The following is a 23,189-nucleotide window of genomic DNA, read 5'->3' as shown; positions in this document are numbered from 1 at the left end:
AACTGACATGTTTATGGGGGGAAAATGAATATAAGATTTATAATATTATGTAACTGAAAATGAACAATTCAATTTGAACTTTACCTCTCTTTCTGGCTTTAGGAGTTGGAAACATGTTGTGGACTGAAAACCTCAAGGAATGATGAGGAAACGATGAGGGTAAGAGGCAGAAGTTCTGAGTTCCAGTCCTGCCTCAGTGGAGTTTCTTCTCGCCTCACTCTGACCTCAGATATTTGCACTTCTATGGCTCCACATTTTCACCCTTGATGATTTCAGCCACTCTGAGGTTTCAACTATAATGTCTATAAAATGTTAAGGAACAGGTACTTGTGTTCTCAGATTTATACTCCCTATTTGCTTCAACATCGGCTGAACACTGACTACAAGCCAGATTCTAGGCTCTGCTGGAAATGAGAAGAAGGCAGAAGCTTTGCCTTCAGTGAGATTAGGTTTTAGTGCGGGAAGACTTGAGTATCCTTGCGGATACATTCACCTATGGGGAAGGTGCTGCAGGGAACACAGAGAGGGGCAATTAGCTCGCAACGGCCTCAGGAGATGATGCCCAAGTTGAGTTCTGAAGAAAATGTGCACAGGTCAAACAGGTGGAAGAAAATTATGAGAACATTCTAGGCTGGGTGGGGGGGAGAAGCAACAAGGGCATTTAGCTGTGCCACTAACCACACACGCAGACCTCTAAGGATTGCAGTAGAGGCATTCTTTCAAACACACGGAGTCTTCTGCTGGATGGAAAGTGGAGGCTAGGGGAAGTCGGTGGGGGGAGGGGGCAGCAGGACCTATCTGAGCGCCTTGTGCCCTTTTCAAACTGTCCTGGTAATTATGTTAGATCCCCTTTGAAGGCTGTGTGCCCCACCCAGCCTGTCTCCAAGGCAGGCCTATTGTCCTCCTCCTGATTACCATGCCCTGTCCCTCTCCTACAGACCATGAAAAACTACTGCTCCCCATGAAAACAAGGGGAAATACACAGAAAAGGGGGAGGAGGCGGAGTCTAAAAAGGTAGGAAGCCAACAGAAGAGTTAGAAGAGAGGGAAGCAGAGAGAACCAGTAAAATCAAAGACTGAGTTTAGGTCTATCCAAAGGCTTCACAGGGCTTGGTAGCATCCCAGCTCAACAAGTCCAAAGTTGCAGTTATTTCTAACACATGAAAGGATGGTAAGCGCCGTCTCTGTGTGGTGCTTACTAGGTAGCCATGTTGAACAAATATTAAGGCATCTGGTTTTTTTTAAAAAAACAACCATGGAGTTTTTGCATTATGGAGAGAAGACTTTTTTTCAAAGAGATGCACACTGGATATAAAATGATGTCCTTCTGCGTGAAAGCTTCAGAGGAAAAGGACATCCTAGGGGTGGTGTGGACTTGCCAACTGTCACATTTCCAGTCTCCCTGCTCCTACTCCCACTTGAACAGTGAGATGCTGATGGTTTTCTGGAAAAAACACAGTAAATCATAACACCCCTTCAGCCTGGAACGTCTCTCCTTCTACCGGATGTACTGAGTCTCCACTGCCTTCTCAAGGAAGTTAACATTCTTAACCCCCATGAGTTCCTTAAGTGTCACTGCTGTCCCTGTCATTACCAAACACTTCCTTCTGGGCCAGACTGCTATTCTAACTCCAAGGAATTCGACAGCGACTCCGCTTCACAACAATTCTATTAAGTAGGGACCAATAACCTCCCCATTTTACAGTTAAGATACTGAGGCATAAAGCCTACCCAAAGACATATCAGACAACGGTAAAGCCAATATTTGAACCCAAGCAGACTGGTCCCAGCATCTGTGTTCTAATCTGTAGACCACAAAAAAGAGAAGTAGGCCACAGAGCGTCCGTGTGAGAAAAAATGAGATGGATCTGGGCTGCCTGGGTGGCTCGCTCAGTTAAGCGTCTGACTTCGGGTGAGGTCAGGGCCCTGGGATCCAGGGACCTGGGATCCAGCCCCATGCTAGCCTCCCTGCTCCTGTCTCTGTAAACTTCCCCTTGCTTATGCTCGCTCTCAAAGAAATAAAATCTTAAAAAGCAAAACAAAACAAAACAAAAAGATCCTAGGTATTACCACATCTACAAGGTTCTAGATGGTCTTAGTCAACATTTCTGTTCAATGAGCTCCTGGAGCTGGAGGTACATATACAATGGAACCTTAATCCAAAAGGCATGCAGTCTGTTCTAAAAACCTCTTTGTTGAAACTTCTTAATTTTTACAAAAATACATGGCTCTAATTGGCACACCTGAAATGTTAGGATTCACCATTCCTAGGACATGAAAAGTGTCTGAGAGCCTAATGAAAACCCTTGGCAATTTGAATATTATAGGATACTAAATCATATTATAATTATTGCAAAGGTCAAGAATCTTAAACATTTAGTCTTAAAACTCTCCACCTGGGTGATGCAATCAGAAAATTAAAGTATGTATGAAAATATTTAATTATACAAAACAAGTAGGAATCTACCTATTTAATAACCTTTAAATAAAAAGTACAATGTTCTCCAACATGGGTATTTTTTTTCCTCTACTGCATAAAAGGCACTTTTTAAAATGACATTTTTTCATGAATATGAGTACACATTTATTTTCCAGGGCCAGTCTGAAGGAAGAGTAGGATAAAGGTATGTGAGATAAAACACTGCCTCACTCACTAACTGGCAGCAACTTCAGGAAGCCACTGTGCTGGGCACCACAATAAATCAGAAAACAAAACAGATTCATCTGAGTCCAGCCTCTGAGAAAGGAAAACAAGCATAGGGCAAAAGTGTGCAAATTCCTTTTAGTTGGAAAGGCACATGTATATAAAGATCCCTACCTAACCCACAAGTAACCGGGTCAACATGGTGCAGTGTTGGAATGACCAGAAATTACCTTTATCTCAGGGAACTCTAGGAAGGCAAAATACCAGTGCTTAGGAGCACAGGCTGTGGAGTCAGAATGTCTGAGGTTGAATCTCATTTCTACCACATACCAACTGCTGTCAGTGGGTTCACCTGACCCTTCTGTGCCTCAGTTTCCTCATTTACAATGAGAAAATCACATAGAGTTGATGGACTTACAGTGCTATGGGGAGGATGCAAGGAGATCACATGAGTGCAGCAGGAACACAGAAGGAAGTAACTGACCAATCAACACAACTCAGCAAGAGAGTCGATGGTGTGCATTTCTACTTGTAGTCCTGCTGTAGCTAACCCACGGTTAAAGCTCATGAGATCTTGCCAACGCACGGGCTCTATTCCAAGGCTGGGTGAGTCTTTAGCTCTGTGGCAGTGAGGAGTCCCCATCTCAAGAGTTTTCCCAAACTTGTCAGCAAAGAGGTCCCTACTTCTCTTATTGAAGAAAAATGAAATAGTTAAATATCTAATTCCATCATCTGAGTCAGAAAAATGCCCCTGTGCTTGTCGCTATTATTCATGTGCAACCCAAAAATAACCACAAGGGACATTTGTCCAGAAAAACACACATTGTCAAACTGTGGTTAGCTGATTTGAGGTTTATGGTGAATAAGACTCTGCTATTCATTTGCTGATTTTACTGTGAGAGCAACAGGCACAGACAATAAAGATCGAAGAAAATGTAAAACAGAAAGAAAAATAAAACTGAGAAAACTATATTAAGCCCCTCATTTTTTGAATAATTTTTATCCATTTTTATTCGTGTCCTAAATCGAGTGTTTAAGACCTACTATTCTGACGTACGGAGCTCCTGAAATCCAGATGCCATCCCTGTGCGCCAAATCCATCCCTGCCCTTGCCCCATCCCATTCAGCAAGTATTATATTTCTGCTCAGCCTGGAATCCCATATTCTGTTGAGCAAGAAACTTGCCCTGCAATGGAACAGTCCTGCTGGGAGAACAGCATCACAGAATCTTGGAACCCAAACTAACTTGGAAGATTTCTCCTCCAAACCAATTTCTAGAGAAAGCAGCCCCAGAGAAACCCGAGTTGCCCAGCGAGCTGGTGGTCACACTCACAATGTTGGTCCTTTCACTTGCTATCTGCCTGCTCTGTCCTTTTTTGTTTCGCTACAGCACATTTACCAGAGAAGAAACATAGCTTCAAAACTGAACGTCAGTGCTCAACTTTAAATAGCATCAAAAAACATGAGGACACCTAATTTGGAGAATATACATGAACTGGGACAAGGAAATTTTCATCTGGATTTGAGCAATCCCCACACCAGGAACACAGAACCGGCTAAGTTCTATGGCCTCCCGGCCAAGTTCTGGATAGGACACTCTACAATATACTTAGACCCCTTCATTTGTGTTTCATAGGACTCGTACCCCCACTCCAGTCTGGAAAACATTTCGTGATCAAGAGCAGGGGGAAGAGTAGAATTCTCTTCAACACTATTGATTCTCCTGTTCCTTTGTAGGTTACTTAGAAAGCTGTATTCCTGGGGCATCTGGGTGGCTCTGTTGGTTAAACGTCTGACTCCTGATTTCAGCTCAGGCCATGATCTTGGGGTCGTGGGATTGAGTCCCTGTGTCAGGCTCTGTGCTGGGTGTGGAGTCTGCTTAAGACGCTCCCTTCTCCCTCTGCTCCTCCCCCAACTCACACTCTCTCAAATAAATAATAATCTTAAAAAAAAAAAAAGAAGAAGCAGCTGCCTTCTTCCATCAGAAATAACTTCAGATGTGGTATTAAAAATAAGAAAATAATGAAAAATTTTCTAAAAATTCCACAAGCTATTTCAAGTTGGATTGATACGCACTGTTCCGGTTGGACTGAGAGCATTCTTTAAAATAAGTAAATATTAAATGGCAAATAAGAGGTTAAGGCTGTAATAAGTAAATTCAAATGTATAAAACAAGTAGATTTCAATTATTTCACCCAATCACCTAGAAGCAAAGATACTCTAAAGAAAATTGCATTGCCTTCCCAACTCCTTGGAGAGCCAGTTTAGTTAACAGCCTCTCTCTGCTTCAGAGATGGCCATACAGCTTACATGTCAAACTCATTTTAAAGTGTCAATCATGTCCCTTTCTATCTAATTAGTTTGGAAAGTAGTGTCACTGACCTAGAACTATGCAGACCATTTATTATCATATCATTTGATCAACCCAACACTTTACCTCAGTTGAGTTTGCGACACCTGTAGCCAAAATGTAATATCCTTTCTTCCACTCACTACTGGTAACTCTCGATACAATTTCCTATTTACAACTCAATTTATCTCTATGAATAAGCATGGCCAACTTCACAGAAGCATCGACAGAATTTGCCTTACTTAAGATTTCATGGCAATTAAAATTGAAAGGTAAGGGGAATAAGAAAAAAATCAGATATACCCCAACCAGCAGGAGGAAAGATACATCTACATCTATATTTAGAAAACAGATTTGAGTTTTTGGATCCCAAGAACTGCTAAAGGAGAGGAAAGAGGAAAAAGAGAGGAACACGGATAGGCTGGCAGAAATCTGGGACCTTATACATGGTAGGGAGACTATTCTTTTTACAAAATATCCATATATAATATAGCGAACTAGTTTTATAAAAGAAGTCTGTGGGTTATAAACCCACTGTCATCAGATAGGTTTGGGTCATAATAGAGAAAACCTTCCTCAGGTTCATAGTATTTAGCCTTTGACCTGGCTAAGGGCAGGATGGAACAGAACTGAAGACATAATAATTAGCTCCTGAGAGGTCAGAGAATACCCCTGTACCTCCATGGGAGGCGCTAAAGGCCAGAGCAGAGTGAGTGGGGAATGGTGGGGGGTTGGTTGTGGAAGCCCTGATAGCTGGAAGATACTAGCGTGGCCCCACTCTCTGGCAAGAACATGACAATCACCAAATCTTTTTCTCATTTTAGTGCTGCATATTTAAGAACTCATTTGCACATACTGTATGGAGCACTGGGTGTGGTGCATAAACAATGCATTTTGGAACACTGAAAGAAAAGAAAAGAAAAGAAAAGAAAAGAACTCATTTGCAAGATGAACATACAAGCAGGTAATCTCTCTGAACCACAGAATAATAAAATGAACCAGAGACCGAAAAAACACATGCATCCACCACCAGTATGTTGCCTTCATATTTTTAAACATGGTATGAAAAACAGTTAAGTATATCAGTTCTATTTAAAGTAATGACTCCTCACTCTAGAAGACAATAATCTTTAAAGCAGGATGTCAGCTGCTGGCACTTCCTTTCCTAGCCTGTGTTTTCCTTTGGAGTGGTTGCATTTTACCAAAATTCCAGTTTGTCTGAAATATGAGCAGGAGTCTTGGTTCATGTTTGCTTGATCAAGTAGTTATTGGTGAATATGATTTTCATCCAGTCAAATAAAATAAGCATATATCTCCAACTTACCTTCAGGTGAAGAGCCTGTCTTTTGGGAGAAGACAGCATTTACTTTACTCTTCTTACTGATATCGCTGTTTACAGACAAGCTGGACTGAATTTTTCTATGCATTTTGTGAGAAACAGGTGCTGAAAGTCTTCGATTCTCTGCAGATACATGTTTGGCCCCATGGTGAATTCCATTTCCATTGCTCAGACTTGTGTGGCCGTTCTTTATCTTGCTGGTTTCTTCCTCAGTTGGTTCCTGTGAGCACGTTGGAAGCTGAGGCAAGCGCTGGGGTTGGGCTAAACAACAGGAAATGTTGGTCCGGTTAAAAAAGAAATATTTGAAAATCATCAAAATATATTCAGGAACCGACCCCCTGCCCCCCAGCTCCGGGCTTTACCCACGGTTCTACAAAATGGAGAGGAAAAAAAAAAAAGGAAAAATACTAATAAACATGGACATTGAGGAAACATAATTAGTAAAAAAGGTTAGTGGGGCAGGGTCATCAAAAGTGACTTTATACAAGGCATATGAAAATAGTGGGAAAGACTGCTTTGTTTTTTAAGAAAATTTAAGTTGGGATTCACAGATCTGTGCCCCTGGGGCAAATAATACATTATATCTTAATATAAATAATTAAAATAAAGAAAATTTAAGTTGGAAATTTGAAAAAGTTATTATACACTCATTAGACAGCAAGTGTTTGTTTTTCTATGTACCAGGTCCCTCTTTTGGTGCTAGAAACATGTCAATATTATCTCAATAACCCTGATACTGGGATAAAATATTTAATTATCTTTTGAGAAAAAAGGAAAAAAGCAATGAATCCAAGTACCATAGCTAGACAATATAGAAAGAAATAGTTTTCTTTTTAATTTCATTTTACTTTAATTTTTTTTTAAAGTTTTTTTTATTGGAGTAATCTCTACACCCAGTGTGGGGCTCCAACTCATGACCCCAAGATCAGGAGTTACATGTTTTTCTAACTGAGCCAGCCAGGCACTGTTTCTATCTCATTTTGAATCCTGGAGAAAACATTCCCTATATTTGTTTTTTAATTTGGTATAAAAAATAAACCATTTATGAAAAGTTAGAAGTAGAATCTGACAAAACACATCTGCCAAAATTAAATGTCAGCACTTAAGAAATGCTCCCATTTAGGTCAGGACCAAGAAAAAGTGGCTCAGCTTCATCCATCTTATTCGACATTACACTGGAGGCACTGGTGAAAGCAATATAACATGAAAAAAAAATAACCGGTCTGGAAAAAATATTTTTGAGATGCATTCCTAATTTGAATGTTCTAGGGGAAATTTTAGGAGACTACAAACCCTGAAACACTAAGAATTTAAGAAGATATACACAAGATCAACCACATTAAAATCAATAAATTTCCTCTACGCTAACAGTAACCAAGCAGCTAATATACAAGAAAAAAATGAACCCTTTACAATATCAAAAAAGTAAAAATAAAGTAAAGGGAAAAGCCTCTCCCAAAGCTCCCATTAGGTTTCTAAGAATTAAGCTAGGGAAAAAAATGGGGGAAATTCTTGGCAAAATATCACAGAACAATACTGAAGGACATAAAAGAAAATCCTACTAAGTGTAGAGTAAATATTCATCCCCCCCCCCAATTTTTTTGTTCAGTATAATTCCCAAAAAATTTCCAACAGACTTTTACATGGAACTTGAGAATCTGATCCAAAAATTTATAAGGAAAAATAAGCAAGAATTGCTAAAGCAATTTTAAGAAAGTAAAAGCGGGTTATAGCACCTGACTTACTACACAGTCTTCTTAAGAAACCCCAGCAACTAAAGCCATGTGTTATGGGTCCAGCACAAATAACCAGCAGAAAAAGAAGAGAGCACTCCAAACATGTATGTGTTTGCACATCTAAGTGCATATATACCTTATAGAGATAAATTAAAGATGCATTAAATGCCTATATATGAAAAGCAAAACACTTCAGATTGAAGAAAAAATATGAGAGGTGCCTGGGTGGCACCGTTGGTTAAGCATGGGACTCTTGGCTTCAAGCTCACGCCATGATCCTGAAAGACCCTCCCCCCCCCAGTTGTTAACTAATTAACTGCTCTTTTGCCTTTCTGTAACCCCTTGGCTTTTAGGGTGTGACACTTGTCTCCTGTTTGAACAAGATACCTTCTGCTAATAGCCCAGACATAGTAAGCAGGGGGCCGCATAGTCACGTAGGCAGGATGCTTCTCTGCTGAGTAATAAGGTCCAACTCCCCCTCCTCACTCCCCCTTCCCGCCTTTTTCTTCGAGCACGCAGGTCCTCCAAAGCCAATCCGCTAACACCAAGTATGCCTTTTTCAAATGTTCAAATTGTCAGCCAATCAGCTCCGCCCCACCCAAAACTTGTTTGTACCTGTCTATAAAAATCCTGCACCACCCCAGCCTGGTGTGCTCAGCTAGCAGGAGCTGCTGACCACCCGCAGGCGCGCGCTGACACCCGCAGGCGCCTGCGAAACAATAAAGAACCTCTTGCTGTTTGCATCCTGTGGCAGTGTTGAATTCTTGGGTAAGGGGATCCGCAGGTCTTTCAATCCCAGCTCTCTAGCATGCATGCTCGCTCTCATAAATAAAATCTTTAAAAAGAATATAAGAGACTTACCACCATGATACTATGGAAGGACAAATTTGACTCTTTGGACAGTGACTCATAAAGAAGCAGGATGACTGATAGGGAAAAACTGTACTCTAAGATGGCGGACCAAACCAGCAAGGGAATTCCAGTCCCATCTCAAAGCCCTTCCAGGTTCTTCTTTCCTACTCCGATTCCGGCACGCACCAAAAGTACCAAATATGGAGAAGGAGAAGGGTATAAATCCCCCTCCCTGCTTGTGCTCAGGGCTCAGACCTTTGGAGAACAACCTCCTCTGAGCCTGCCGGTGTTAAATAAACCTCCCATCCTCCAGAGTCTCCGAGTGCTGCTTGGTTCTTCCACCAGGATGCAGTCCGGGTTCTGCAACATGACTATTCATTTGTGCTGCCTGGAACTTCTGAACACCTTCACAGATTTTCTGGTCAATACCTCTATCCCATTCCTCTGCTCTTCTGCAGTTAAGGGGCAGATATGTGACCTAAGCCCCACCAAGCACAAGGATGACTTACAGACCAGCAGTGGCCATTGCAAGACCCCAGCCACACCAGGAAGGTGGAACTCTCAGCACAAATGATACAGAAGGCGTTAGTTGGTCTTGGCAGTGGGGTGCAGTGTCTGATATTCACTCCCTAGCGGACCATGGGCTGATGGTGCAGCAGTGGGGCTGTCAACAGAGAAGCCCCACTGAATGGATGGGAATGATCTTGGCTCTGGAACTCCTGGGAGGGTCCGTGTGCTAATGAGGAGGCAGCAAAAGGCAAGCTGAGGACAAAGCCCAAGCTGACACCCTGCAACATTTCCACCAACTGCCCCACTCCTGGGTGTCCCCAACCCTCTAGGAAGCTCTCAACTGTCTTAATATTAATGCCTTACTGGAGGGGAAAATCACCTTAACTTGACAATGCAAGGCCTCCAGTATTTTGTAGGCCCTCTTTAGCATATGAAGGTTCTTTTGAAGACCTCCCTTTTTCCCTACCCCCTACTCCCCAGTTTGTAACCAGATAATCCTCACAACAAACCCCCAGCCCCACCCCGTGTGGCAGCTCTTTCTGCCCTCAGGTCCTGTCCCTGTGCTTTAATAAAATCACCTTTTTGCACCACAGAGGTCTCAAGAATTCTTTCTGGGCCATTGGCTCTGTACCCCACCCCACCAAACCTCACCAATGTTCCAAAACTACATCACTAGTAAGTTTTTTTTCTATTTAAATTAGCCACAGTGAATTGGAGTTTTTGCAGCTGAAGAGCCCTGACTCCTCTCTCTCCCAAATGTTATTTGTTTATACTGGTTAAGTAATGAGGTTATTAAAATCAACATTTACATTGATTGAGTAGCCCCTAAGCAAAGCTATCAATCATAGTGCTGCAGCAAAAACAACAGAAAGAACAAAAACTATTCCATTCGTTGCCAAAATTTTACTATTTTACAATTTCCTGTAATTTCAAAACCAAAACCTGCTATTTTAATTAGTCTTTTTTTTCCATTTATGCTTATGAGCAGTTAGGAAATGTAAATTAAATCTGAATACTAAGAACTCAATTTAGAAAAAGTACTGCATGCAAAGCTTAAGAATTATACATGGCATTGACAATGTCTAAAAGGACCTAATTATCTGTGATCTGGGGATTAGCCAAAACGGTATATATTTTTGACAAAGAAGATAGTTTGCATTTGAGTCGGTCTTTAGCACATTGTTTACTTCCATTTTTGTTCACATATCCTATGTCTCTTGAAGAAAAACATCTTTAACATATCAAAACATTCTACTCAGGATTGTGCCTATTTCAATTTTGAAGACATTCGTTTCTTTATTTAACAAACAAAAGCATCTTTCCTACCAAATCTTGTTACCATTAATACCTGATTTATGAAACTTAGGAGCTCCTCATACAGTACAGTTTTTTGGTTCTTTTCAGCGATACTGGAGAATGATTATCCAAAAATTAAATATTTGGGAAAACCACAAAGTAATGGTGTGAAAATATATCAAAATATTTTGGTTTTCTCCTTACTCTTGATGAAAAAAAGAAAAGGTTACTTCTCTGTTCAGCAGCTCTATGTGACCTTCTTATAACAAAATTGGACAAGGCATCTGCAAGAGGAGATCTATTTCTTATGGGTGTGCAATCATTTGATCTAGAGATTAATCTGCTGCTCCCCTAGCTTCTTGTATCAACTAGAATGACATCCTAATGACTGCTATTGAACATGGATAGTTATGCATATGTATTTAAAGGGATGCCAAAGAAGACAGTTAAACCTCATTTGGTGCTCTTTGCGGAGCATTTACCAGTAACCTCGCCAAATAAATGGAATGTTTTGGCCCACTTTTTCTCTGAAAAGAATATTTCAAGCAATCTGAGAGCTTGCTTAAATTGAAATGTCCAACTGACCCATGCTAAGTAGCCTTCTTATCAATCAAAAATGTCCTGTCATAGTCCATAATCCAAGAAAAATTTAAAATTACCATGTCAGAGTTAAACATTCTCAATAAATAAAAATAAAGGTGGTAAAAGACAACTATGTCTTGCCACCAAATTCTCAAACTGACAGATCTGACCTTTTTCTACTATCAAAATTGACTATTTGCAAATTACCGGGTATGGCTGGCGTGGTATTCAAACATATCCTTAATGATTTATCTACATTTCAGTCTTCAAAATGATATCTATTTCTGTTGGCAGATAAATGATAGTACATTCGTTTTTGTTTCACTGTCACCTAATTATTTTTCCTATAGTTTGTATTACGGTCAGGTAACAACCGAGTATTATCTCTTTATGCCAGATTTTTAACATTAACACAATTTCGTAGTTTTATGATTTGTTCAGATACATGCAGTATGTAAGTCAAATTAAAACTGGATAAACCCTAGATAGATTAGCTATCTTAACATTTATTTTAACTTCACTGCTAATTTTTCATGGGTGTGACTTGAATCTTATGGTAAAATTATAAGTGAAACCAAGTCGGAAACAGGGTTTTATTCTCATATAAAGAACAAAAACATCTCACTGATTAAACCCCAACTCCTTGGCTTTAAACAGATTTCTTCTCCTCATTGTGTAAAAGTTGTGTATGGCTTTAAAAAAAAAAAAAAAAGCAGCACACTAATATGGGAACGACACAATGCTTCTTAAAACACAAGTGATGCCTAGGGACCCTCACTCTCCCTTTAATGATCCACTGCTCTCATTCAGCTGTCTTTCTTTTTTCAAATCTTTACATATGTGACAGCTCTCAAAAGTAGACCATAGACCATCTGGCATTTTCAGAGGTGTAACTTGTGCAAATTCAGCTCTATTGGGAGCGCACTGCTATCTTCTGCCTGCGTTATAAAGGGACAATAGAATGTAGAACTTATGAGTTGTTTTGAATTATTCATTTTTTTGCCTGTATATTCAAGAAATTTTACAAACTCTGCATTTTGTACTACATAATCACATGCGTTAAAGGTACAAAGAAACTTTTTGACACCTCTTTTCTACAGAAAGCTGGCATTTTGTTTGATATGTGAACATTCAGCATCTGTTATATCATTCTAAACAGGATAGGTGCTTCTACAAAAGACCCCATTTTAAACTTACTCTATATGAGCAAAAAAATGGATTCTTGATATTCAGTAACGAATGCAATACACATCAAAATTTCAAATACCAGTTATATGAACATTCAGCATCTTCAAACCTGGATAGCATTGGTCACCCGCTTACCATATGTGTAAAGAATTTTTTTTTTAAATCATTGCTCACACAATGGCGCATGATTGTAATTTTCATATCTGTGATGAATTGTTACAAACGTCTTAAGAAATACTGTGCTTTTCGGGTTCAAATGTTTTCAATCAGGAGGGAAACCAATAGAATTAAATCTAGTGATTTTCAATAAGAATAATAAATATGGGAGTAATGAGTCAATAGCATGAACTTCTTTTGATTAAAAAAAAAAAAACACCTGGGTGATATTGTAGCCGATAATAACTACACTGGAAACTGCAGCTGCAGGAGTGGCTATATAAAGCAACATTTTGTTACAGCCTATAATCTATTAGCATGGGCAAGTCATCTTCAGTCCCTGGTCTTTTTCACAAATCATATTTAATAAAATTACAAAAGAATTCTCATACCAAGCACCCAGTTTAAATGCTAGTTGTACACATACAAAGAAAATGTAAATGCTTAGAATTCACAATTGTAACGAAATTATCAAAATAGAATACTGCCCAGGGATGACTTGGTATGAACAGAACTTACTCTTCCCAGAGATAGTTAATGAAGCTTTTCCCGGGTGAGTGGTCCTATGCTCCCCCATGGTCATTCTGAGACAAACATGCACGTGTGTACACACACATACACTCAAATGGTAGAGATTATATATATGAGTAACACAGGGTTTTATTATAAATATGTATAACATGCATCTAGACAGAGTAATAGCTTTAAAAATCACTTCAAGATGCACTCCTGATAAAACTTTATTTACCTGTCAAACTTTATTTACCTATCTAGGCTAAAATCAAGTAAAACAAGTGCACTAATGGCCAACTCTGTTCCTCAGCTTGATGCAAGCCTTCCTTGGTGTACCCTAGAGAGAGCCTGTACCCTAATACTCCCACAGTCTGGGAGGAGCACGTGGTGTTTTCTACCTGTTTCCTCAATTCCCCTCCAATGGCATATCTGAAAATTACTATTTTTCTCTTGAGCCTCTGAACTTTTTCAACACCTAGTACATTTTCATTTTATTTAAATTTATATATTAACATGGTGAAATGTTATTTGGGAACACTGATCACTTTGAGAATCCCAATCAAATTCCATCTACCCACATGACTTGGAATGCACAGAGGGGAGGAGACTGTCTTATTAGGAAAGCATTTCTAACAGTAATTCATCAGTAATCAGTGACAGGGGCTGCAAAGACTTCTTCCCAAACAAAAGGATAAAAGTTTCGAAGTTGTCTGGAGAGTCCATCCTTTTCTTCATTCGGTGAACAACATGAAGAGAGTACTTAACCAACTGAGCCACCCAGGTGTCCCGAAGAGAGTACTTCAACATCTTTCCGCAGAACCTGAAAGAGGAAAGACTCCTAGCTTTTCCCCAGATTCACGCTCCCCATCGTCCTGGGCTCCTGGCTAACCCATTCCCCAGTCTTCCTGGTGGTTCAGTTCAGCCATGTACCCATGTTCACTCTGAAAGAATGAGAGCAGAAATGATTTCTGCCACTTCCAGGCCTAGGTCTCAGCCTGGGGTGTGTCCTCTATACTTTGTTTCTTGCATTTGCCAACAACCCAGCTTTGACCACAGCAGAGGAAGATCTTGGGTTGGAGAAACCAAACAGAAGGAATGTACAGGACAGCAGGGAGGAGAGCCTCTCACTGACCTGGAATGTTCATCCTATACTGTTCCCTAAGACATAAACTTTTATTTAGCCATGGGACTAATGCCAGGAATCACTGTTATAAAACACTAATACAGCTTCTATCAAGTCCTATGAACAACGAGGCACATTATATATACTTACACGTGAACTGCCCCTGGCCCAAAGGACCCAAAAGATGCCACATTTCACTAGAAAGCAACAGTACATTATTAGCAGCAGAAAGACCACTGCCAAATCCACAGCCTGTGGTGAATCTCAGAAGATAGCAGACGAGCCTTACAATGCCTTACAATGCAGAAGCTGATTATTACTGAAGGATAAGCATGTATCACGCTGTTCGGTAGGGAAAGAAACCCAGGATTTCTCTGCCGTTCGAAGACAATTTGTATCTTCCCCATGGCTGGTGGGAAATCTTGTCAAGTGAGCAACCATCTGGTTTGGTCAGGACTAAGGGAAGTGCTGGGATGCAGAACTTTTAGTTTTAAAACCAGGACATTTCTAGGTAAATCAGGATTTGGTCTCCTCTCTATCGGGGGCAATTTGTGCACAACTGCTACTGTTTTCCTTCAAAAGACACCAGCATCAGGAGATGGAGGGATGGGGCACAGGCTTTGAGGGAGACCCACTAGGGTTTGAATTCTGGAGTCAGTATTTCCCAGTTCTGTGAACTTGAGAAAGTCGCTCCATTCCCCTGGGCATTAGGACCTTCACTGGCAAAATGAGAAAAAGTGACGGGTTCCTCTGGACAGGTTTAACACTTCCCAGTTTCATACCATTGTTTTTCTCTTCCCTATAAAATTTTCCTGTCATTTCTGATTTACTATTAGGCTTTTATTTTTTCTTCTATTACTAGGGGGGTTTTGCTCCCCCCTATAAATCAAAATAAAACCTTTTTAGAAATAAACAGGTCTGAAAAGAATACACAAAGTTATCTTTCATTTTCCAGAAAAATAATGATTTCATTGAAAAATATACTAAAATATAAGGATTATGAAGGAAAATAATCAGCATTTTAAGATTTGCACGTTTTACTGAGAAGTCCCCAGCAGTAAACCAAAGAACAACAAAACATCTTCTATATTCCCTCCAAGTGTAGCCTTTCTTGAATGCTTGTTTCTAACCACAAATGAATGACAAACTTGGCCTGACTATATGCCCACTCTTGCACATCAGTTTCTAGTTAACTTACATAGATAATATGAGCCCACCACTCCTGCATTTGAGAACAGAGTATGTTTCAGTTTAAGTTAGCAGGCTTCCTTATGGATTGTTATCTATAAGCTTTATTTATATATTACAAGATCATATTGTCTTCCAATATAATCCCATAGTGAAGATGGGATCTCGGCTATGGTATCCCTTTGTTCTCAGGCTCAATAGGTATTTCCATCATTTGATTCAACTGATAAAGTGATATCTGCTTATAATTATTTATAACTGTATCAAAATTATCTAAATAAATGCATATGTACTTATATTTATAGAAAATAAATAGCCTAAGCAATGTTTTTTGAATGACAGGAAAACATATGAATAAAAAGATAGCACAAAGTCACAATCTTCCAAAAGTCTATTTTACATACTGAAATTTTACAGTTTTTTGTTTTGTTTTGTTTTTAGTTATAAAAGACATTTCTTAGGTTTGTTGTTTTTTTTTTAAAGCAATTAGTGGACAGGCAAGCAGAAGCCTGAAAAGTCCTACTATTATTACTATGTTGAGTTTTAACAAAAAGCTTTCCTCAGGATTCTTAGAACAATATGCAAGAGAAGCATCAGACAGCAATGACTCATATTTCAATCTTTAGACCATAAGTTAAACATTTCTTTGACCTTGCTGGCGTTTCACCCTGGGTTTATAGGAAAAGATTTTAAAAATTATTAATACCTGTTTTTGTAAGTATTCACTTTAAAAGCACCTATCACAATGGGATAGGACACATTCACATGTCTTTAACAGGTCAGAAATTTTTTTTTTAAAGGTTTCATTTATTTATTTGATGGACAGAGATCACAAGTAGGCAGAGAGGGAGAGAGGGAGAGAGAGAGAGAGAGAAGCAGGCTCCCCACTGAGCAGAGGGATGTGAGGCTCCATCCCAGGACCCCGAGATCATGACCTGAGCGGAAGGCAGAAGCTTAACCCACTGAGCCACCAGGTGCCCCAGGTCAGAAATATTTTATTTAACAACATCAAACAACATATACTGCAGTAAAATTAGTGCTGGTAACAATTAAGGAAAGTACACACCAAAACCCCCAAGTATCTGAAACTTCGGAATTCATCCTGGAACTTTACATGCTGATTACAGCTTTCAAGGACCACAAAGCATGTGGAAGACCCCCCATGAAGAAGCACGCAACACTCTAGGGTTTCAACTTAAGATACACACTGACACACTTGGGGGGACGGAGAACTGCTTTCTGACATAGGTCCTAGACCCGTCCCTGCCAAAGGGGTCCCTTTAGCCTTCCCCCATGGGATAAGGGCTCTCTAGTCAAGCAAGGATACAAATAAAACAAACAAACAAACAAACAAAAAAAAAAAACCAACCTTGAAACCAAGAGCTCTGATCAAATAGGAAAAACCTACATAGAAAGTAGACAAGGGGCGCCTGGGTGGCTCAGTGGGTTAAAGTCTCTGCCTTCGGCTCAGATCATGATCCCAGGGTCCTGGGATCGAGCCCCGCATCGGGCTCTCTGCCAACAGGGAGCCTGCTTCCTCCTCTCTCTCTCTCTGCCTGCCTCTCTGCCTGCTTGTGATCTCTGTCTGTCAAATAAAGAAATAAAAATCTTAAAAAAAAAACAAAAACAAAAACAAAAGAAAGTAGACTGTTAAAATGTACAATCACCTAAGTAAAGCCAAGAATGGAGAAGATGAGAATCAATACATCCTACCATAGAAAACCAGGTGGCCAAGGAGTTAGTTAAAAGAAGCGGCCACCAGTTCCTGGAACACGGATCACGTGGGTACTGAGGCTGGCACTTTGGGGTACTCTGCAGAGAACTACTTATATACTGGTATGTTGGATATCTGAGGGATTTCAGCAGCTGCTACAAGAAAACAACAAACTCCATTCTAACTGGTGATGGTAAAAGCCAACTGGGGGAAAAAAACAGAGCGCTATCCTTACCTGCAAGCAACACAAAGCTAGCAACACACAAATAAACTTGGCTAGTGTGTAAATCCAAAGAGGTACTCCCCTCTGCAAAAACCAATTTCACAAGCATTCCTTGCCTGAGCATAAGTCCTGGTGATCAGAGCAAGGACTGGATTTTGGCTTCCATTCGTCTCTGTGCAATTCACAGGCATACAACCCCAAGCAGCAGCCCTAGTGGCCAGGAAGGTGAGACCACCAACGTTCAGATGGTCAGATGTGGTAACTGAACTTCAGCAGCCCAAATACGGGTTCAGTCAAAATTCAGCATGCCGATCAGGTAAACTCGAAGTGCTGAACAACGGAACAGGGAGAAGAGCGAGAACCGGGAAGCCTGAAATTGCAGACTCTGTGGGTGCCTGCCGCACTTACCACCCATCAGTTGTTCACACAACTCCGTCACAGGGGATGCTGGCTGCTGAAGGAGCAGCCGCTGGGCCAAGCCTCACCACCCAAGGAAGTAATGCTCGGGACAGCAAGCTACTACATGGAGACAGGGAGACCAGAGCTCAAAAACAGAATTGGCAAGTCAAGAGACCAGAGTCAGAGATCATTATTCAGCACTTCTGATGCCAGTTACTAGAACACCAAGTCTTCCCCCCACCCATCTCCCAAGAAAGGGTATTGATAAGCAATGAACAAAGATGTTAAAGAAATTATATTTTAGAATAAATCTCTAGCTTAGCGAATAAAGGCTTGTGACAGTTCCACCTTAAGGCAATCCCTGAATCTAAGTCCTTGTTAACAACAAGAAGAGAACTGCTCAGGCCCCTATAAGGGAGTCCTCCCCTGAAGCCCTTCTCCGTTCCGGCCACAGACGAGACCCAACAGGGGAAATCTCAGCCGAGAATCCTAGAGTAAGTACATCCATTGACAGGAGAACCCAGGCCAAGGAACCATCATCTCTCAATGGAGAGATGGTTCTGTGCTATCCCTAACCTGAGGCATATGGATAGTCCCCAGACCAGCACCGTACTTGAAAGTTGACAATGCAGCTATCCCATACTCCCTTCACCATCATAGAGCCAGGAGTATGATAAAACATAACTTGCAAGATCACGAGGAGCTAACTCCAAATTTGACTGAGGTCACATTTCTGAACCATCTCAATGGAGGCATAAACATCACCCAGAGGTCTTCGAACAATGACCTGACACCAGCTCTAGATGCATCATCTGAACGTGACTTCGATTTGTCTCCCATTAGGGAGAGGCAGAACATGTTTGTTCAAAGGATAACTGGGTCTCATTAAGAATATTGTGAAATCATATGCACGGAAACAAAAAGCACCTGTGTGTCCACACACAAGTAAATGCGTGGGGGTCAAGCAAAGACTGGACCATAGCAGACACCTAACCTTGATCCATCCTGTATCACCCACTTTCTTCTGGTGTCAGCATAGCTGTTGAGAGCAGGACCTCAATTTACTACTAAGAACCCTTCAGAAAAATAAAGCACTTTTAGTTTCCCATGTTTTGTACACAGAGTTTAACACCGGGCATTCACTGACTTGCCTTTGATTATACAGCGAGTGCTTTAAAGACAAGATTCCGTCTTCTTAGAGTTCCATCAACCTTATCAGGCACTACCTGCTGACAAAGAACCTTGTACAATGTTCAGCACCCAGTGGACACCCAGTGAAAATTAACTGATGATGATGAATTATACTAGCTTTTAAGCTGTCACTTGATCCCAGTATATAACAACCTTTCTGAATAAATCAAGCAACAGTTTGGTATTCAATACGATTATAAACTTCATCCTTCACCTTCACGAGTCTAGGGAATTGCTGTAAAAGCATAATATGAGGATGGTGGAGCCACAGCAAGGATTTCAGAAATTCTCTCTGCTCTAACAAGGGAATTAAAGATTCAGTTACAGATATCATACAATGTGGAGGGAAATGCATCAAAAATACTAGTTAAGTGACCTTCTTGAAAACAGCATTAAAAACTCAGTAAAAATTATCTGACTAAAAGTTTCCCCCCCACCCTTTAATAAAAGTAAATCCAACCTAACGTAGAAGTAAAACTGGTATCTCTTTGAGGTTAGGGCAGTAGAAATGCAAATGAAGTTCCAGGCCGAAGACAGGGAATCTGGTGGAGGAAACGATGCACTGCTAACTGAACGTTTAAAAAGAAATTTATTTCTGGTAGCTTATACAAGGTAAATCAGAAAAAAAGTAAATTCCACTGTTATTCCCCCGAGCTTTAATATAGGTCATAACCCTCAAAGTTCACTGGTGAGTATTTGTTATTGGGATAGCTTTTCACTCTTCAATAAATTCCTTTAAGATATGGTCCGAGAAGAGGAAACCTTTGTGTTTTAGTTCTAAGAACATCCCATTATAGATGATGCTCTGACATAATTTAAAGATTTAGGACTCCAAGCAAAGTTCTCAGAATTGACTCTAAGGCTGGGATTGTCATGGTGATCATGTCCAACCCCTACAGGAGATCCTGGAGAGCTTCCTCCCTAAGGAAGTAGTGAACAAGCTGCTTACCCCATATAACTGAAAATAACCTTCAAAAAAAAGGGGGGGGCAATGAAGTATATATGAATTTTAAATTCTTTCTTACTTGTACACCACAGATCACATAACACAATGGAAAAGTTTAACACAATGGAAAGGATAACATAAACACAATGGAAAGGTTTCCATATGTAAAAGCATAAGCAAAAATAACATGATTTTCTCATTCTCATTTTGTCTTCTCCGAGGATGAAATCTCAGCCCTGCTCCTCACCCTCTTACAGGGCTACTTTACATTTTTGAAGACTGATTTGGAGAATGTGAATTTTAGTTTCTTGTCTTTATCAATGCATCAAGGGGATTTTTAACCTCTATGGGAATAAAACTGTTACCCAAACATAAGCCCCAAGAAATGGCTTCCATACAGAGGAAGAAATGTATTAACCACATTTAAAGATGGACACAATGGAGACCGTTTATAAAAAGTTTTCTTCCTCTGATTTTGCCATTTAAACCCACTAAATCCATCAAGGGCCTCTGGTGACAAAACTAACTTAAATGTATTATAAGATATTTGTTAAGTATACTATAGTGCCAGGCACTGTTCCAGGCATAGGAGAGATTACAAAATTTACAAATACCTTGCCCACACAAAGCTTACAAATACTTATTATCTTGCATGACAAGAAATCCCAAGATAGGGCAGCTCTACTAATATTAATTTCCCAGGTTCTGTATTTTCACCTCCATCCTCGGCATGTCAATTTTCCCATCGGACTCTTGCCTCATAGTCACAAGACTCTGAAACACCACCAGCCATCACATCCAGAGATGATGACAGCCCTTGAAAAAAAGACATGCTCTTTCTTACTGTCCATTTAAGAATATAGAGAAGAAAATTCTCTCCTCCAGGAGATGTCCCTCCAGTTTCGTTGGTGCACACTGAGTCCTCCAAACTAAAATGAAAGCTTCCTTCTTCTCTCCCCACAGATCAACACTTGCTGAAAGGTTTGCCCCCTCTACCCAACTGTATGAATGCTTCTCTATAGAAAGAAACCTGTCATTCATTCATTCATTCATATAGTCATTTAATGAGCATTTACTAAGCGTTGCATTCAAGTGCCAAGTCTTTCTGACAACGTGCTCCAGCACCTGGAACAGGGGTCACTTAGAAAAACAAATGAAGGAGTGACAGAAACAACAACGTTCATTCTACAGGTCCTAATTTCAATTATTCAAGTAAAACCTTAATAAGTACATATTTCTTACCTTGAAAAGCAAATAAGGAAAATGTAAGCACAACAGCTGCCTTTTCCCATACCTCCTTGATATAATTTGACCTCTACTTATTCCAGACACCAATCCTCCGGCCCTGTAACAACTAGCCCACATGCACGGTGTTATTTATAATATGCCGGACATTAATAGTTCAGATGAAATGGGAAAAATGAGAACGTCTAATGTACTCGTCACCATAGACCTCATATTAATCTCATTAACATTTAGAAGAATGTTGCTCTGTCTTCCAACATTAGATAAAAACCCATAAATAATCACTGGAGTTGGTAAAAACCACTACCAACAGATGTTAACACTTGAAGACAAAGAGTGGGAAGTGCCCATCACATATAAAATTATGTTTTCTTTATGTGTTATGCTTTCTTTTTTTTTTTTTTAAAGATTTTACATATTTATTTGACAGAGAGAGATCACAAGTAGACAGAGAGGCAGGCAGAGAGAGAGGAGGAAGCAGGCTCCCTGCCGAGCAAAGAGCCCGATGTGGGATTCGATCCCAGGACCCTGAGATCATGACCCGAGCCGAAGGCAGGGGCTTAACCCACTGAGCCACCCAGGCGCCCTGTGTTATGCTTTCTTTTACCAAATACTTAAATGGCATTTCCACAAAGACTTGAAGGGGAAGAAGCCTCACCAAGAGGAGTAATAGGGTTTCAGGACAGCCTAACAACACGAGCAAAGTTCCGAAGCAGAACAGGGCTCACAGCATTTCCTGACCCAACGTTGAGCCAGTGTGTCTAGATAATACTCCCACGGTCCTTTGGACCATATACTTACGGCCTAATTCAAATTATAAACATTAACAAATACATTAGAAAAATCACAGAATGTGCTTCCATCAACAATTCCTGGTAATATTCTCCCAGATACTATGTTTCTTCACCCTATAAGCCATTACTATAATAAATTATTCACTTATAAGACCACTCTTAGTAAAACCGACCAGAAGTTGACTTACATGCTTTACTGTGAATCAAGATATTCCCAGTAAAAGACTTCTTAGGAAATTACAAAAAGGGGCCATCAACCGTGTATGTAAAATACAACCACAATTTGGAATATTAGGGAACATTTATAGAAATCTTAGCCTTTAATTACTTCCCAAGAAAGAAACACATAGATCTATTTCTCGGAAATGTACAAAACTATTTATATTGAAATTTTTCTGGGGCTAGAGAGAGTAGCAGGACTTATTTGATGATCTCTAATAGAAAAGTGAATGGTTGTGCAAGAATCTTGCTACTATTCTTATGAATCTGCTCAGATTTTAGATAAGAGACTATCACTGTGATTTATACTTACCTTCCTATTCTATTCCAATTTCCCAAATCTGATTCCTTTACTAAAAATACAATTCTTTAGCAGTAGCTCTCAATCTTTTTCCAACTCCATAGGGCTTATTTGAGCAACACACATCCTTTAGTAGTATCTTGTGTGGGTTCAAAAAACAAACTTCTCCAATGACTCTCCTATCTCCTGGCTTGCGTGCAGCACTAGAGAATCCTAATTCTAATACAGGAGCCACAGACAGGTAGAATGCAGACCAAGAGCAAATTTTTATTATGAAGGCAAAAAAAATGAGCCACCTGGGTGGCTCAGTGGGTTAAAGTCTCTGCTTTCGGCTCAGGTCATAATCCCGGGGTCCTGGGATCAAGCCCCTCATCGGGCTTTCTGCTCAGTGGGGAACCGGATTCCCTTCCTCTCTCTCTGCCTGTCTCTCTGCCTACTTGTGATCTTGGTCTGTCAAATAAATAAATAAAATCTTTAAAACAACAACAACAACAACAAAAAAAAACGAGAAACTGAACAGTCAGTAGATTAAGTTTATCTACCAGAGGTCTTAAAAATTACCCTCATGTTCTAGCACTTATTTTCTATTAGTCTTTCAAAGACAAATGTCATATGATTTCACTCATACATGGAATTTAAGAAACACAACAAATGAGTAAAGAGAAAAAAAGAGAGAGAGAC

The 23,189-nt window shown here is 40.1% G+C and overlaps 1 protein-coding gene and 1 long non-coding RNA gene across 3 annotated transcripts in view; one reads left to right on the top strand and one right to left on the bottom strand.

The window, feature by feature from the left end:
• The window catches only part of LOC106004737, a 33,737-nt gene extending 27,413 nt beyond the window's left edge, over window positions 1-6,324 (top strand). Inside the window, exons 3-4 of the long non-coding RNA XR_001177751.2 lie at window positions 103-323; window positions 5,818-6,324. This is a non-coding gene — a long non-coding RNA (uncharacterized LOC106004737). The remainder of the gene's footprint in view (window positions 1-102; window positions 324-5,817) is intronic.
• MDFIC (MyoD family inhibitor domain containing) overlaps window positions 1-23,189 on the bottom strand; it is a 91,522-nt gene that overhangs the window by 30,182 nt on the left and 38,151 nt on the right. For both annotated transcript variants that reach the window (XM_013051014.2, XM_004741930.3), the window contains exon 4: window positions 6,318-6,593. In XM_013051014.2, coding sequence (XP_012906468.1) covers window positions 6,318-6,593 — 276 coding nt within the window. The remainder of the gene's footprint in view (window positions 1-6,317; window positions 6,594-23,189) is intronic.

The sequence above is a fragment of the Mustela putorius genome, unplaced genomic scaffold (assembly GCF_011764305.1).
Source record: "Mustela putorius furo isolate JIRA1106 unplaced genomic scaffold, ASM1176430v1.1 tig00003845_pilon_pilon_pilon, whole genome shotgun sequence".
Lineage (NCBI taxonomy): Eukaryota > Metazoa > Chordata > Mammalia > Carnivora > Mustelidae > Mustela > Mustela putorius.
The sequence above is the reverse complement of the archived record's forward strand: the minus strand, read 5'-3'. Positions and strand labels throughout refer to the sequence as shown.